Below are 18099 nucleotides of genomic sequence, written 5' to 3'. Positions count from 1 at the left end.
GGGTTCTCTCCAGTTGGTGCTCTCAGTCCTCGGGCTGGTTCACTTGTTGCTGTTCCCTCATCTTCAGTCGTGGTTTTTCTTCCAATAAATCTCTCACTGCAGGTCTAACTTTAACATGAAAGATAATGAAGCACATTAACATTACAAAGGAGGACCAAACATTTCTGCTTAATGTTACTAGGAACAAAACTCACTGAAATTTAAACGTTGAAGGCAAATATAATGATCTCAGTGAACAATCTTTTATTGTCCCTCACATGTCACAAAACGATATGGGATAAGAAGGAGCCATCATTCAGTCATGGTAAGACATAAGACAAAGGAACAGAATTAGATGATTCCATCCATCTGGTCTGCCACACCACTCAACCAGGGCTGATTTTTATTCCAACACCATATTCCTGCCTTCCTCCTGTAACCCTGAAGCTACTTAGCAATCATGAATATATTAATCTCTGTCATAAATATACCCAAATGGCAGCCTCAATCAGACTCCGCGGCAACAAATTCCATAGATCAGACATATTTTGGCAAAAAAAAAATTCTCAACTGAATTTTAACAGGCAGCATCTTTATTCTGAGACTGTGCTGTCAGATCACAGACTCTGTCTAATGGAAACATCCTCTCCATGTCCACTGTATCCAGGCTTTTCAGCATTCGGTAAGTTTACTTAACCGTACATCCCTCCACCACCCCCACCGTCCCTCTGAACTCCATCGAGCACAGGTCCAGAACCATCAAATGCTCCTCATACATAACACCGATCATTCCTGAGATTATTCATGTAAACCGTGTTAGCAACAACTGTACTGAACACACTTCCAGGAATAACAGACAAATTGGTACCAGGATAATTTAAAGGGAAACGTTGTGCTTTCTTTACTGTTCTACTATCACATGTGCTGGCGCATGGCCAAGTGGTTAAGGCGTTGGTCTAGTGATCTGAAGGTTGCTAGTTCGAGCCTTGGCAGAGGCTGCGTGTGTGTCCTTGAGCGACGACACCAGTGCCAAGCTGTATGGGTCCTAATGCCCTTCCCTTGGACAACATCGCTGGCGTGGAGAGGGGAGACTTGCAGAGACTCTAACGGAGGCCTACAAACTATCACAGCCATTTTCATTTCCAGGTTAAAACAGGTCCATTTCATGAAATATAAACCAAGAAATAAAAAGAAACTGGAAGTACCAGAAACACTCAGCAGGTAAGGAACAGCTTACAATACAATTCAATTAATAACATTTCATCAGATTGAGTTCAAACATTTTCAGTTTTTAGTGCAGATCTCCAGCACAGCTGCCTGATTTCCACTATGTGACAGTGGGGGGGGTGGGATTTCCAAACATAGTTTGAACACCAGACTCAGGGTCTATTTCTACTGTTGTAAACACGGAACAGCCCATTTACTCACAGCCTCTCCCTGCGAGGATGAAATGGGAACTCATCCTCTCCTCAGATTGGCAGTCATTGCTTCCAAAGGAACTCCAGAAACAAACATCTGATCCCAGACCAGAAATACTCGATCAACACCTCACAAGCCCAAACAGCTCAATCCCGGGTCCACTTTACCTGGATCAAAAACCGTGATCTCCCAGGACCCAACCTCACAGACTCACACAGCTGAATCTGCCACTCACCGACCCTAAGAGTCTCACACATCGTCCCCACATCTCACACTGGGTAGCGCAATCTAAGATTTCACCACAACCAATGTCCAGCTGCTCAAAATTTCTGCTTCATTGCAAGATCTGTATCTTACAGCCCCATCTGTAGAAGCTCAAACCAAAGTCAAAGCCAAAACACCAATAGTTCCATTTGCCTGGATTGCCGATCACAGGATTAGAGCCCAAGCACCAACTCTCCCAGTACTCTTTGCTGCCAGTAAAATGCTGCAGTGTGTCAGCCCGTCACTGTTCATAAACTAGCACCTCCACACCAATGCACAACAGAACTGGGACCTGATGACCCTCCGGCATTCCAGCTAACAATAACCGATTCTGGAAATGACTCAGCGAGGCCAAAGGTACAGAAGAACACTTCACAATGAAGACAAGGGTTGGAAGAAAGTTTGCTGATATATAACATTGAGGAGGTGGGATACAAGGCGGACTGAGGATGACCCAGATGGGAGATGTATATCACTGAAACGGGGTTGGGGGGTGTGAGGAGACTGGACAGAGGTTGAACAAGATGAGCAGATGGAACCAGGTGGGAGAAGGGATCAAGGACGATCACTGATGGTCCTCCAGCAACACATAGGTACTGAATGAATAGTACATACTATTGTACAAAAGATTCTAAAATGACAGAATTAGCAAAAATAACAAGAACTTTGCCAGATATACTTTGACCCTCACCAAAATTTTTATCAACACAACATAGAAAGTTTCCCATCCGGACACTTCACGTTTTGCATGGTAACTACTCTGCCTGTGACTGCGAGGAACTGCAGAGACCTTTGGATCCAGATCAGCACATCACAGAAACCATTCTCCCCCCCCAGACTTCCCAGTCCCTCGGTAAAGCAGGCAGTGAAATCAAAGATCCCCACAACCTGGGACGTTCTCCTTTCTCACCCACCCCACTCTGGGAGAAGACACAACAGCCATAAAGCTCCAGGACAAATGTGAGGGGCCTCAGGAAGCGAGGTGAGTTGGGGGAAGTTAACGGGACTCAGTGGCCAACATCAGATTTCCCAACACAACATGGAGGATGCGTGACCACCAATCTGGAGATTGTGAACATGCACAAAGCGATCGTTACATCTGCGGTTAAATGGGAGGGACAAATGGGATCACGTGACCGGTGGGGTCTAACACCCCAGGCATAGTCTCCAGCTCCCCAGCACTCTGTGGAAATAAACAAACTTGCTCCTCACATCTCCTCTCACCTTAAATGTGTCAGACATTTCAAACCCCAGGTAAAACATAACATCTGTCCACTCTACCTATTCCTCTCGTAATCTTGTAAACGTCCGTCCAGTCTCACCCCAGCCTGCGCCGCTCTGGAGAAAACAACACAAGTTTGTCCAGCCTCTCGTTATAGCTCATGCCCTCTAATCCAGGCAGGGTCCTGGTAAACATCTTCTGCGCCCTCTCCAAAGCCCCGACATCCTTCCGAGAATGGGGGCGACCAGAACTGTATGAAACACTCCAGATGAGGGCTAACAAGTTTTACAAAGCTGCAACACAACTTCATGACTTTTGAACTAATTCAACTAATAAAGACAACCACGCCATTTGCCTTCTTAACCACCCGATCAATCTGTGCAGTCTCTTTCAGGGAGCGAAGAACTTGGAGTCTAAGATCCCTCTGATCATCGACACTGTTCAGGGTTTTGCATTTAACACTGTACTGTCTCATACATTCAGGGCTGCAGTGCTACCAGAGCTCACCGGAGAGCCGCTCCGACACCTCAGTAAAAAAGTCAAAATAAACAAGCGCGGAATTTAACAGCGGCCGCATATTAAATAGAGGGAATTTTACCGAAGCGGGGGTTGGAAAGAGGGGGTGTTGGCTGGTGGGGAAAAATACCACTAATAACATTAGGATATTTGATCGTTTTTGGTGAAATCCTGGAGCTGTGACTGTTTTTTATTTAGGTATTTGTGAAATTCCTTCTCGCTCGACCCGTTGTCCTAGGAAGCTGGGAAATACCTGCACAGGAGTGCGAGCATTTTTCCGCTCTTTCCAATGGGTACCATTGGATTCCAGGAAAGAGCTATATTAAGCAAGGAATGAACATAGAAACCCAAGTTTAAAAGTCGAAAACAATGAAAGAAAAATTCACTGCTCGCTCATCTTCTTCCTGATTTTGATCAAATACACAAGCTAATCATCGAAAATCCTCTTCTACACCTGGATAAATTTAGTTTTGTTTTACAAGCTAAATGGAAAAAAAGCATTTCTGGGCTATAAGCTAGTTTTACGTCATTTCAACTACCATTAATAGCGGATCAACCCCTTGGCCTCGCTCCACCAATTGTAGTTGATGGGAAAGAGGCTCTTTTTCTCTTTGTGTTGATAGGAAAAGGAATAATTTAGTGAGGCAATGAACGAGATGAAATGCATTTCCAAAACTCCCAAATGGTTGCTATCCTCCCGTTATCATTTCTCACTTGCAAACTACGATATTTTCTATTTGCATAAATGTGATAATAATTCATATATTCAAGCTTCTTTAACTTTTTATATATTTAAAGACTAAACAGAATCTGTAAAGATCGAACCACGTAACACCCGACGTGTGAGAATATTGTGAGTATCGACACTCACAGGTACACTTCCCGTCCAACCATTTCTGCGAGAGAAACGGTACGAGGCAGAGTTGCCAACCTACCACTTTTGAGACTAATAATCAGCAATATTCCTGGTTTTAGCAATAGTTCATCAGACGTTCTTTTTTCATACTTGATTACTTGGTTCCAATTTAGGTGGCTAAAAGTGTAAAAAAAAATGAATTGCTTTATTTCTGTTATTTTTATACCTCTGAGGAACACTGCTAAGCGCTGCGGGCCCTGCCGTCTGCTCCGACTGAGTCGTATTAGTAAGGCTACATCTGTGGTGGTCCGTGGATTACTCACTAACCCTAAAGTAAATTTTTCTCACTAACAACCCTTTGGCTTCTAAGCAAACAAAGTTATTTTACTTGCTTGATAATTATATTTTATGATAATCAGTTAAATGCAACCTGCAATACTTTGTCATATTATTAAATTAAGTATTATATGTTTAATTGTACCAGTTATACACTGAAATGTAGTGAGAGGCTGTAATCTTGTTAATGTCTTAGCTAGCACTATATTTCTGTGGAGCTCTGGAATTCACATATTTCTTTCATCTTGGTTTACTGCTTGACATTATAAGAAGCCCTATATATGTCACACCCAATTTGTGTACCTGCTCATTACACGAATGGGGCAAGGAAGTTGCCCAGTACATGAAATGAACAGGTAGACAAATTGGGTGTCACACACCAGAGGTGATTGATAACTTCGTGGCCTAAGGTGCAACGAGTCAATTTTACAAAACCGAGCAATTTTCAATTATCTGAAACAGAAATACCGCAAAAGTTATTATTTCAAACTTTATGCATAATCACTCAAAGAGTTGAACCACGTGCAGGTACCGAGAGTTGTATAACTTTAAGCCTGCTAACTTAGGCCACGAACTTATCAACCACACCCCCCCCCCCCCCCCCCCCGTACAGCTCCGGCACCTAAAAAATTGCCACTGCACCCCTGCTCCAGCCGTCCGGCAGAGCTCGGGCCCGGCCCTTTCCCAATGCAACCGACCCACATTTACACAATTTCGGGATCAGCCCCGACTCACCCCAACTCGCATCGGAGAACCGCCAGCAGCTGCAGAGAGCAATGCGCATGCGTATAGCAGACGTTTCTCCGCAGCGCCACCCGTGGCCGGAGGCCCGCACAGCTCCACCTGTGGCGGGAGGTCCATGCAGCGCCACCAGTCTCTGGAGGTCCATGCAGCGCCACCCGTGGCCGGAGGCCCGCACAGCGCCACCTGTGGCCGGAGGTCCATGCAGCGCCACCAGTCTCTGGAGGTCCATGCAGCGCCACTAGTGGTTGGAGGCCCACACAGCGCCACCTGTGGCCGGAGGTCCATGCAGCGCCACCAGTCTCTGGAGGTCCATGCAGCGCCACTAGTGGCTGGAGGCGGGAGGGACAACGGAGAGGTAAATCACAAACACCACAAAGTCTGCAGATGCTGGAAATTCAGAGCAACACAAACAAAATGCCGGCGGAACTCAGCAGGCCGGGCAGCATCTATCGAAAAGAGTTTCAGTTGAACCCTCCTTCAGGACTGAGATGGGATGGGAGAAATATCTGAATAAAATCGGGGCGGGTGAGGAAATGTCTCGCTGGAAGGTGATAAGTGAAGCCAGGTTGGTGGGAAAGCTCAAGAGCAGAAGAAAATAGAGTCTAATAGGAGAGGGGAGTGGAGAATAGGAGAAAGATATGGAGCAGTGGACCCATAGAGAAGTGATACGCAGGTGAGAGGACGTGAAATGTCAGAGAGGAAGAGAGGGAGTGGGAGGGAGGGGTGTGAGGGAAATTTGTTCACCGGAAGGAGAAATCGATATTCATGCCATCAGGCTGTGGGGGTGGGGGTACATACACGGAATATGAGGTGCTGATCCTGGACCCTGAAGGTAGCCTCATCTTGGCACAAGAGGAGGCGATGGGTTGACACGTCGGAACGAGAATGGGAATCGGAATGAAAATGTTTGGACACCGGGAACTCCCGCTCGGAGCGGATAGTTCGAAGTTTAATTTATTATAAAGCAGGTATCCATAAACAACTCTGAGTTTTTTTGTTCTTCTCCGGAGCACCACGAAACAAAGAAAGAGCATGAAAGTCGCTCAGAGAGAAAAATCAAACTCCCACTCCACCCCCCGCATAAAACAGAACGTCATCCTGATCATCAACCCCCAAACCCACCCCTCCAGACAAAAGGGAACTATAATATTGATGCCCCCCGCAAAAAAAACAACCCTACCCCACATAACTGCGGAGGAGCCGGTGTCACGAGTGTAGAGGCGGCCGCGTCGGGAGCAGCGGACACAACAGGCGACCCCGGAAGATTCACAGGTGAAGTGTCGCCTCACCTGGAAGGATGTTTGGACAACGGAGAGAGTTCGGCCGTCCGGCCCTTTCACTGTGACACCCCGAACTCCACATCAAATCCGTCCAAACGAATCTGGGTGAACTTTAATGACCAATAAATATAATTCCTCTCAGCGATAAGCTGTCTGAATGATCTCCTGACTCTCAGAGGAAGGGGTATCTATGGTCCACACTGTCAGGGTGTTGAGTTTACCAGGAGACAAAGACTGCAGGGACGAGAGGTTTTCTGTTGACTAATACACTGTGTGTGGACCCCGCTGGCAATTCTGGTGTTGTGACCCGAATCGAGACAAACACCACACTGCCCACTCCACCAACAACACGGCACAGCCGGACACATAACAGGGGACTTTATATCCCACAACACTGGATTCAGTGATGAAACCCGTCATTCATGTTGTTGTCCCACTGAAAGGTCCATTAAATGCCAGCGCTCTCCCACAGGTGACGTCACACAGCTCCTTCCCCCCCCCCCCACGCGCCTGACGTCACACACCGGCTCCCCACACCGGGATCTGCCCTCACGTGCGCGGTGTCTTACGTCACCCACGCGCTGCTGCGCTCGAGCTTTATCGGTTGAACGGCTGGGCTAATAATCACGTGACCAGCCCCGCCCGCACCGCTGTCGACAGAGGAGTCAGGAGCTGCGCTATTCCCATTGGTGCGAGGCGATGTCAATCACCGGTTACAACCAGTCGCGGAGGCGGACAGGCCGAGTGGGCGTTCCCCCGCTGAGTCAGTCTCCCGCTCGGAGAAAAGCTCAAAGTAAATGTCCGCTTTCTGATTTATTTCCATTTCCCTCCGAGGGAAGTTGGGGCGTTTGTGAAGCGTCTCCCGCGGCCGGAGTCCGATGTATCGCCGAGAGGTAGGAGGAGACCGCTCGGCCCGTCGGTGTGATGCCGGCTTCCCGGGGAGGGGGGGATTTTATTGAGGGTGAAGATGGTGAGAGAGGGGGCGGACAGGATGTTTGTCCCGGGGGGGACAGGAGGGGCTCATCTGTGGAAATGTCTGAGCCCACGGTGGTGTCGAGCGGAGGGATTCACCACATTGGGGGGCAAACACCGGCAGACTGTTGCCCTGTATGGGGGCCAATGGTCCGGGCAGAGTGACAATTATTTGTGTTTTGTTGTGATTGTACCTGGAATATGGTGTAAAATCCCGATCCCCACACTAACACGGGTTATACAGACCAAAGGACAAACTGCCGGAGGTTCGGGCAGAGTGACAATTATTTGTGTTTTGTTGGGATTGTACCTGGAATATGGTGTAAAATCCCGATCCCCACACTAACACGGGTTATACAGACCAAACGACAAACTGCCGGAGGGTCGGGCAGAGTGACAATTATTTGTGTTTTGTTGTGATTGTACCTGGAATATGGTGTAAAATCCCGATCCCCACACTAACACGGGTTATACAGACCAAAGAACAAACTGCCGCAGGGTCGGGCAGAGTGACAATTATTTGTGTTTTGTTGTGATTGTACCTGGAATATGGTGTAAAATCCCGATCCCCACAGTAACACGGGTTATACAGACCAAAGGACAAACTGCCGGAGGGTCGGGGCAGAGTGACAATTATTTGTGTTTTGTTGGGATTGTACCTGGAATATGGTGTAAAATCCCGATCCCCACACTAACACGGGTTATACAGACCAAAGGATAAACTGCCGGAGGGTAGGTCAGAGTGACAATTATTTGTGTTTTGTTGGGATTGTACCTGGAATATGGTGTAAAATCCCGATCCCCACACTAACACGGGTTATACAGCCCAAAGGACAAACTGCCGGAGGGTCGGGGCAGAGTGACAATTATTTGTGTTTTGTTGGGATTGTACCTGGAATATGGTGTAAAATCCCGATCCCCACACTAACACGGGTTATACAGACCAAAGTACAAACTGCCGGATGTTCGGGGCAGAGTGACAATTATTTGTGTTTTGTTGGGATTGTACCTGGAATATGGTGTAAAATCCCGATCCCCACACTAACACGGGTTATACAGACCAAAGTACAAACTGCCGGATGTTCGGGGTAGAGTGACAATTATTTGTGTTTTGTTGGGATTGTACCTGGAATATGGTGTAAAATCCCGATCCCCACACTAACACGGGTTATACAGACCAAAGGACAAACTGCCGGATGTTCGGGGCAGAGTGACAATTATTTGTGTTTTGTTGAGATTGTACCTGGAATATGGTGTAAAATCCCGATCCCCACACTAACACGGGTTATACAGACCAAAGGACAAACTGCCGGAAGGTCGGGGCAGGGTGACAATTATTTGTGTTTTGTTGAGATTGTACCTGGAATATGGTGTAAAATCCCATCCCCACACTAACACGGGTTTTACAGACCAAAGGACAAACTGCCGGAGGGTCGGGCAGCATCTGTGGAGGGAAATGGACCGTCAACATGTCGGGCCGAGACCCTCCCTCTGGACTGAGAGTGACGGGAAATAGTCAGAGGAAAGAGGTGAGGGGTGGGGATGGGGCAAGAGCTGGGGAGTGAGAGGTGGATCCAGGTGAGGGGGGAGGTGGGCAGGTGGAAACAGTGACAGGGGTGGGAGGTGAGTGGTTGGGGCCACACGGGGCTGCAGAAGATGGAAATTAATTCCACAGAGAATGAACAAAGAGAGTATTTGTTATAGAGAGTGCGATGCAGATTCACCAGACTGATCCCTGGAGTGGTGGGGTCATCATATGAAGAAAGATCAAATGCGATAACCCTTTCATTTAGAGAATCGGGGACTCAGAGGTGAACACATTGAGATTCACAACATCATTACCGGCTGAACCAGGGATCCCAGTCTCTGAAAAAAGGAGTGGACGGTCCGGGACTGAGATGAGGGGAAATGCCTCCACTCCGAGGGTGTTGAATGTCTGTAAATCCCCACCACAGAGTGCGGTGAGGACTCGGTGATCGTCCCCACGTAAAACAGAGGCCGGCAGATGTGTGGAGACGGAAGGGATGGAGGAAATGAGGATCGGGCAGAAACAAGTGGCCGAGATGGGAGAGCAGCCGCCATCTTGTGGATAGTTAGAGGGGCAGAATGGCCACCTCCTGCTGTTTCTCCCTTGATGTTTCAGTGTTCCTGTCCAGTGAGGCAGGAGGAATGTGAATAGAAATGAGTGTTTATAAACATAGACTGATTTACATGAAACCTGCACAATTCTGTTCTGGATCTAAAATGTCAGTCGGATCGGAACGGGATTCGAACCCGTAACAGTGACCCAGGGAGGTGGAGGGATGGGACGGGAATATACGGAGGGAAAATGTTAAACGTGTACCCGGTGTAAACATGGAATAATGTGGGAGATGCGGTGGGGAGGTCGGGCAGCGTGTGAGGGGCGAGGAGTGGAGTCACCGGGTCACGTGGAAGACCCTCCACTCGTCACGTGATCCCGTTTTACCGCGGATCCGCAGCATCTGCAGCACACACAAAATGCTGGCGGAACGCAGCAGGCCAGGCAGCATCTACAGGGAGAAGCTCTGTCGACGTTTCGGGCCGAGACCCTTCGTCAGGACTGACTGAAAGGAAAGATAGTAAGAGATTTGAAAGTACGAGGGGAGAGGGAAATGCGAAATGATAGGAGAAGACCAGAGGGGGTGGGGTGAAGCTAAGAGCTATAAGGTGATTGGCGAAAGGGATACAGAGCTGGAGAAGGGAAAGGATCATGGGATGGGAGGCCTCGGGAGAAAGAAAGAGGGAGGGGGCACCAGAGGGAGATGGAGAACGGGTAGAGTGACGGGCAGAAACAGTGAAAAAAGGAGGAGGGTGGAAAATAAAAACTAAATATATCAGGGATGGGGTAAGAAGGGGAGGAGAGGCATTAACTGAAGTTAGAGAATTCAATGTTCATGCCATCAGGTTGGAGGCTACCCAGCCGGTATATGTTACTGTTCCTCCAACCTGAGTGTGGCTTCATCTTGACAGTAGAGGAGGCCATGGATAGACATATCATAATGGGAATGGGATGTGGAATTAAAATGTGTGGCCACTGGGAGATCCTGCTTTCCTTGGCAGACCGAGCATAGGTGTTCAGGGAAATGGTCTCCCAGTCTGCGTCGAGTCTCACCAAAGGCCACACCGGGAGCACCGGATGCATTATACCACACCAGCCGACTCACAGGTGAAGTGTCGCCTCACCTGGAAGGACTGTCTGGGGCCCTGAATGGTGGTGAGGAAGGAAGTGTAAGGGCAGGTGTAGCACTTGTTCTGCTTACAAGGATAAGTGCCAGGAGGGAGATCGGTGGGGAGGGATGGGGGGACAAGGGAGTCGCATAGGGAGCGATCCCTGCGGAAAGCAGAAAGGGAATGTGGAGGGAAAGATGTGCTTGGTAGCGGGATCCCGTCGGAGGTGGCGGAAGTTACGGAGAATTATACGTTGGACCCGGAGTCTGGTGGGGTGGTAGGTGAGGACAAGGAGAACCCTATCCTGAGTCGGGTGGTGGGCAGATGGGGTGAGGGCAGATGTGCGGGAAATGGGAGAGATGCGTTTCAGAGCAGAGGTGATGGCAGATAGACATACTTTATTGACCCCGAGGGAAACTGGGTTTCGTTACAGACGCACTACCAAGAATAGTGAAGAAATATTGCAATATAAAACCATAAATAATCTAATAATAATAAGTTAATCATGCCAAGTGGAAATAAGTCCAGGGCCCGCCTATTGGCTCAGGGTGTCTGACACTCGGAGGGAGGAGTTGTAAAGTTTGATGGCCACAGGCAGGAATGACTTCCTATGACGCTCAGTGTTACATCTCGGTGGAATGAGTCTCTGGCTGAATGTAATCCTGTGCCTAACCAGTACAGTATGGAGTGGATGGGAGTCGTTGTGAAAGATGGCATGCAACTTGGACAGCATCCTCTTTTCCGACACCACCGTCAGAGCCCCTTTGTTTAAAAAAGGAAGACATCTCCTTCGTCCTGGAATGAAAAGCCTCATCCTGAGAGCAGATGCGGCGGAGATGGAGGAGTTGTGAGGGGACAGCATTTTTGCAAGAGACAGGGTGGGAAGAATAATAGTCCAGGTAGCTGTGAGAGTCTGTAGGCTTATAGTAGATATCAGTAGATAAGCCGTCTCCAGAGATGGAGACAGAAAGATCAAGAAAGGGGAGGGAGGTGTCAGAAATGGACCAGGTAAATTTGAGGGCAGGGTGAAAGTTGGAGGCAAAGTTAATGAAGTCAACGAGCTCAGCATGCGTGCAGGAGGCAGACCCAATGCAGTCGTCGATGTAGCGAAGGAAAAGAGGGGGATGGATACCCGTATAGACTTGGAACATGGACTGTTCCACATAACCAACAAAAAGGCAGGCATAACTGGGACCCATATGGGTGCCCATGGCTACACCCTTGGTTTGGAGGAAGTAGGAGGAGACAAAGGATAAATTATTGAGTGTAAGAACTAATTCCGCTAGACGGAGGAGAGTGGTTGTAGAGGGGAATTGTTTAGGACTGGAATCCAATAAGAAGCGGAGAGCTTTGAGACCTTCCTGGTCGGGGGTGGAGGTATATAGGGACTGGACGTCCATGGAGAAAATAAGGCGGTGGGGGCGAGGGAACTTAAAATCATTGAAAAAATTCAAAGCGTGAGAAGTGTCACGAACATAGGTGGGAAGGGATTGAACAAGGGGGGGATAAGACGGTATCAAGGTATGCAGAAACGAGTTCGGTGGGGCAGGAGCAATCTGAGACAATGGGTCAACCTGGACAGGCAGGTTCAAGGTATCAAGGTATGCAGAAATGAGTTCTGTGGGGCAGGAGCAATCTGAGACAATGGGTCGACCTGGACAGGCAGGTTCAAGGTATCAAGGTATGCAGAAATGAGTTCTGTGGGGCAGGAGCAATCTGAGACAATGGGTCTACCTGGACAGGCAGGCTCAAGGTATCAAGGTATGCAGAAATGAGTTCTGTGGGGCAGGAGCAATCTGAGACAATGGGTCTACCTGGACAGGCAGGTTCAAGGTATCAAGGTATGCAGAAATGAGTTCTGTGGGGCAGGAGCAATCTGAGACGGTAGGTCCACCTGGACAGGCAGGTTCAAGGTATCAAGGTATGCAGAAACGAGTTCTGTGGGGCAGGAGCAATCTGAGACAATGGGTCCACCTGGACAGGCAGGTTCAAGGTATCAAGGTATGCAGAAATGAGTTCGGTGGGGCAGGAGCAATCTGAGACAATGGGTCTACCTGGACAGGCAGGTTCAAGGTATCAAGGTATGCAGAAATGAGTTCGGTGGGGCAGGAGCAATCTGAGACGGTGGGTCCACCTGGACAGGCAGGTTCAAGGTATGCAGAAATGAGTTCGGTGGGGCAGGAGCAATCTGAGACGGTGGGACCACCTGGACAGGCAGGTTCAAGCTATCAAGATATGCAGAAATGAGTTCTGTGGGGCAGGAGCAATCTGAGACAATGGGTCGACCTGGACAGGCAGGTTCAAGGTATCAAGGTATGCAGAAATGAGATCTGTGGGGCAGGAGCAATCTGAGACAATGGGTCGACCTGGACAGGCAGGTTCAAGGTATCAAGGTATGCAGAAATGAGATCTGTGGGGCAGGAGCAATCTGAGACAATGGGTCTACCTGGACAGGCAGGCTCAAGGTATCAAGGTATGCAGAAATGAGTTCTGTGGGGCAGGAGCAATCTGAGACAATGGGTCTACCTGGACAGGCAGGTTCAAGGTACCAAGGTATGCAGAAATGAGTTCGGTGGGGCAGGAGCAATCTGAGACAATGGGTCTACCTGGACAGGCAGGCTCAAGGTATCAAGGTATGCAGAAATGAGTTCTGTGGGGCAGGAGCAATCTGAGACAATGGGTCTACCTGGACAGGCAGGTTCAAGGTATCAAGGTATGCAGAAATGAGTTCTGTGGGGCAGGAGCAATCTGAGACGGTAGGTCCACCTGGACAGGCAGGTTCAAGGTATCAAGGTATGCAGAAACGAGTTCTGTGGGGCAGGAGCAATCTGAGACAATGGGTCCACCTGGACAGGCAGGTTCAAGGTATCAAGGTATGCAGAAATGAGTTCGGTGGGGCAGGAGCAATCTGAGACAATGGGTCTACCTGGACAGGCAGGTTCAAGGTATCAAGGTATGCAGAAATGAGATCTGTGGGGCAGGAGCAATCTGAGACAATGGGTCTACCTGGACAGGCAGGCTCAAGGTATCAAGGTATGCAGAAATGAGTTCTGTGGGGCAGGAGCAATCTGAGACAATGGGTCTACCTGGACAGGCAGGTTAAAGGTATCAAGGTATGCAGAAATGAGTTCTGTGGGGCAGGAGCAATCTGAGACAATGGGTCTACCTGGACAGGCAGGTTAAAGGTATCAAGGTGTGCAGAAATGAGTTATGTGGGGCAGGAGCAATCTGAGACAATGGGTCTACCTGGACAGGCAGGTTCAAGGTATCAAGGTATGCAGAAATGAGTTCTGTGGGGCAGGAGCAATCTGAGACGGTAGGTCCACCTGGACAGGCAGGTTCAAGGTATCAAGGTATGCAGAAACGAGTTCTGTGGGGCAGGAGCAATCTGAGACAATGGGTCCACCTGGACAGGCAGGTTCAAGGAATCAAGGTATGCAGAAATGAGTTCGGTGGGGCAGGAGCAATCTGAGACAATGGGTCCACCTGGACAGGCAGTTTCAAGGTATCAAGGTATGCAGAAATGAGTTCTGTGGGGCAGGAGCAATCTGAGACAATGGGTCTACCTGGACAGGCAGGTTCAAGGTATCAAGGTATGCAGAAATGAGTTCTGTGGGGCAGGAGCAATCTGAGACGGTAGGTCCACCTGGACAGGCAGGTTCAAGGTATCAAGGTATGCAGAAACGAGTTCTGTGGGGCAGGAGCAATCTGAGACAATGGGTCCACCTGGACAGGCAGGTTCAAGGTATCAAGGTATGCAGAAATGAGTTCGGTGGGGCAGGAGCAATCTGAGACAATGGGTCCACCTGGACAGGCAGTTTCAAGGTATCAAGGTATGCAGAAATGAGTTCTGTGGGGCAGGAGCAATCTGAGACAATGGGTCGACCTGGACAGGCAGGTTCAAGGTATCAAGGTATGCAGAAATGAGTTCTGTGGGGCAGGAGCAATCTGAGACAATGGGTCTACCTGGACAGGCAGGTTCAAGGTATCAAGGTATGCAGAAATGAGTTCTGTGGGGCAGGAGCAATCTGAGACAATGGGTTCACCTGGACAGGCAGGTTCAAGGTATCAAGATATGCAGAAATGAGTTCGGTGGGGCAGGAGCAATCTGAGACAATGGGTCCACCTGGACAGGCAGGTTCAAGGTATCAAGGTATGCACAAATGAGTTCGGTGGGGCAGGAGCAATCTGAGACAATGGGTCCACCTGGACAGGCAGGTTCCGAGGCCCCGCCCACTTACCTGGTGACGCGCTGGCGACATCGCGCATGATCGGTGGAGCAGGAGCAATCTGAGACAATGGGTCCACCTGGACAGGCAGGTTCCGAGGCCCCGCCCACTTACCTGGTGACGCGCTGGCGACATCGCGCATGCTCGGTGGGGCAGGAGCAATCTGAGACAATGGGTCCACCTGGACAGGCAGGTTCCGCGGCCCCGCCCACTTACCTGGTGACGCGCTGGCGACATCGCGCATGCTCAGTCCGGGAAGGGCGGTGTTGTTTTTCGTTCTTTGTTGAAGCGGGTCGGCGGTGGGATCGGGATCGGGAGGGGTCCTCACCCTCGCCCCTTGGGGCGGGGAGCCGGGGACGGATTATTCTCTGCGGGGCGACACCAAGAGTTTCCTTTCGGTGAGTATTGAAGCAGGTCCGGAGCGGGGAGGTCTGATGTTAGGCCGTGAAACCCATTAACTTTCCCGAACTGGAGAACTGGGGGTGGGGGTGGGGGTGGGGGAGGGAGAGAGAAACACAAGGTGATCGGTAAAGCCTGAAGGGGAAGGGGATGAACTTTCCCGAACTGGAGAACAAAAGGTGGGGGTGGGGGAGGGAGAGAGAAACATAAGGTGATCGGTGAAGCCTGAAGGGGGAGGGGATGAACTTCCCGAACTGGCGGCCTCGCCTCGCTTCCTTCACAGAATCTGCCGGGGTAGGTCCGGGTTGTGAGACCTTCACACCGAACCGTCTGAGATGAGCCACCGCTCAGCCCCTGTTGTTCTGGTCCTGTTAGCAGGATGAAGTAAAACATGTTTCTATCTTGTTACTGACAGAGAAATGTACAATTTGTGTTCCGTGTGTTATCTGAATGTACTTGCCTGTGATGCTGCCACAAGTCAGTGTTTCTCTGTCCCTGTACCTTCCCGTACTTGTGAACTTGGCAATAAATTCAACAGGACCTGAGAAATCTCAGTGAGATTTGATTAGTGATGATCATCTTGGCAGCTCGGTTGGTCGAATGTGTGAGACAGTACACTGTTAAATGCAAAACCCTGAACAGTGTTGATGATCAGAGGGATCTTAGACTCCCTGAGAGAGACTGCACAGATTGATCGGGTGGGTAAGAAGGCAAATGGCGTGGTTGCCTTTATTAGTTGAAGCACTGAGTTCAAAAGTCGGGATTTTCTGTTGGAGCTTTATAAACCGGATGGGGGGTGGTTTGTTTTTTATCCCGTTCGTTGTTGAAGCGGATCGTCTGGGGGATCGGGAGTGGCAGGGAGAGGGTCCTCGCCCCCTCCCCCCCCCCCCCGGGGGAGAAATCAGTTTCCCATCGGTGAGTACTGAGGGCAGTGTCGAGTCGGCAGCCCTGATGTTGGGCAGTGAGTCTCGTTAACTTCCCGAGCTGTCGGCCATTTACTCATTTTCCAACTCTCTGGGCCCCTCTAAGACGGACACACTTCACTGATCTCTCCCTGCGAACCAGCAACCCAGGCGGTCAATCTCCACACAATTAAAATGGCGAATCAGCCTCAGGGCAAAGGGGCGCCTATTTAAAACAGAGATTCGGAGACATTTCTGTAGCCAGAGTGTGGTGAATGTGTGGAATTAGCAGAGGGAGCTGTGGGGGTATTTACTAGGTTCTTGAGTGGTTACGATGAGAAGGCCGTGGAGTGGGGCTGAGGAGGGGGAAAAGGGTCACCCTGATTGAACGCCGGAGTAGACTCGATGGGCCAAACGGCCTAATTCTGCTCCTATGTCCTATGAAGCCGGTTTGTTGTCGGGGAGACGCGCCCACCGGTCACGGTATCCTGTTTTCCGCTCTTATTCTGCCGCAGATTTGCAGGCTGCGGGTTTTTCCCGAGGCCCCGCCCCGGCTCTGTCGATGTGAGCATCGCATCGCGCATGCTCAGTCTGCGGAATGCAGTGATTTTTGGTCGGCGGAGTCCAAGTGACTGTTTTGTGCTGACGTGGATTTGTTGGAGAAATCTAATATTGGCCAATGAGTCCCGTTAACTTCCCGAACTGTCGACTTCGCCTCGCTTCCTGGAACTTCTCAAAAACGTTTTCACTTCAGATAAGCCGCTTTTAATCCTGGTGATATGTATCTTCTCCCTAATCAGAAAGGAGAATGCCCCAGGTTGTGGGGATCTTTCATTTTACCGAGGGAGTGGGAAGTCCAGAAGGAGTTCATGTAGGGGAGACTAGGTTCTGTGATGAGCTGATCTGTGTCCGTAACTCTGCAGTTCCTTGCAGCCACGGGCAAAGCAGTCGCCGTACCAATGCGTGGAGTATCCGGATGGGAAACTTTTTATGATGCATTGATAAAATTTGCTGATGGGCAAAGCGTATATTCCAAAGTTCTTATGGTTTGTTCTAGCTTTGTTATTTTCAGATCTTTTATACAGTAGTATTGTGGTGAGCATTTGGTCCATAACGACAGATGAGGCAGCTCATTAAACTCAATAACAGTTTTATCGTGATAAACACAAAATAGACCGGCCAGCACGACCCAACCAGTCTCATACAGACGGGAGGTGACCATCACACACCCTGGTTACAGTTAGTGTGACCCAGAAATACACAAGCAAGTAACTGTATAATCCAAGCTAAAAGGTAACAATAAATGAACTGGAACATCCCATCCTAATCCCACAAAAGCATTTTAACACAAGAACAATAAACAGTGCTGCTCATTAGAAATGTAGGGGGTGGGCTGTTGACCAACCCCTCCTCCTGAGGACCATCAGTGATCGTCCTAGATCCCTTCTCCCAGCTGATTCCATCTGCTCATTCCCCACCCATCTTTTTCAACCTCTGTCCAGCCTGTATCCCACCACCTCAATGATATATATCAACATCTTGTTCAACCTCTGTCCAGCCTGTATCCCACCACCTCAATGATATATATCAACATCTTGTTCAACCTCTGTCCAGCCTGTATCCCACCACCTCAATGATATATATCAAACATCTTGTTCAACCTCTGTCCAGCCTGTATCCCACCACCTCAATGATATATATCAACATCTTGTTCAACCTCTGTCCAGCCTGTATCCCACCACCTCAATGATATATATCAACCACCTTGTTCAACCTCTGTCCAGCCTGTATC

The 18099-nt window shown here is 49.4% G+C and overlaps 2 protein-coding genes across 2 annotated transcripts in view; one reads left to right on the top strand and one right to left on the bottom strand.

Annotated features, from left to right (window-relative positions):
• The window catches only part of LOC140721622 (NACHT, LRR and PYD domains-containing protein 3-like), a 1017925-nt gene that overhangs the window by 821416 nt on the left and 178410 nt on the right, over positions 1–18099 (bottom strand). The gene's annotated exons all lie outside the window — the stretch shown is intronic.
• LOC140721620 (NACHT, LRR and PYD domains-containing protein 3-like) overlaps positions 5975–18099 on the top strand; it is a 52287-nt gene continuing 40162 nt past the window's right edge. Inside the window, exons 1-2 of the mRNA XM_073036431.1 lie at positions 5975–6009; positions 15296–15404. Coding sequence (XP_072892532.1) covers positions 5975–6009; positions 15296–15404 — 144 coding nt within the window. The remainder of the gene's footprint in view (positions 6010–15295; positions 15405–18099) is intronic.

Source organism: Hemitrygon akajei, unplaced genomic scaffold (assembly GCF_048418815.1).
Source record: "Hemitrygon akajei unplaced genomic scaffold, sHemAka1.3 Scf000058, whole genome shotgun sequence".
Taxonomy (NCBI): Eukaryota; Metazoa; Chordata; class Chondrichthyes; order Myliobatiformes; family Dasyatidae; genus Hemitrygon; species Hemitrygon akajei.
The sequence above is the reverse complement of the archived record's forward strand: the minus strand, read 5'-3'. Positions and strand labels throughout refer to the sequence as shown.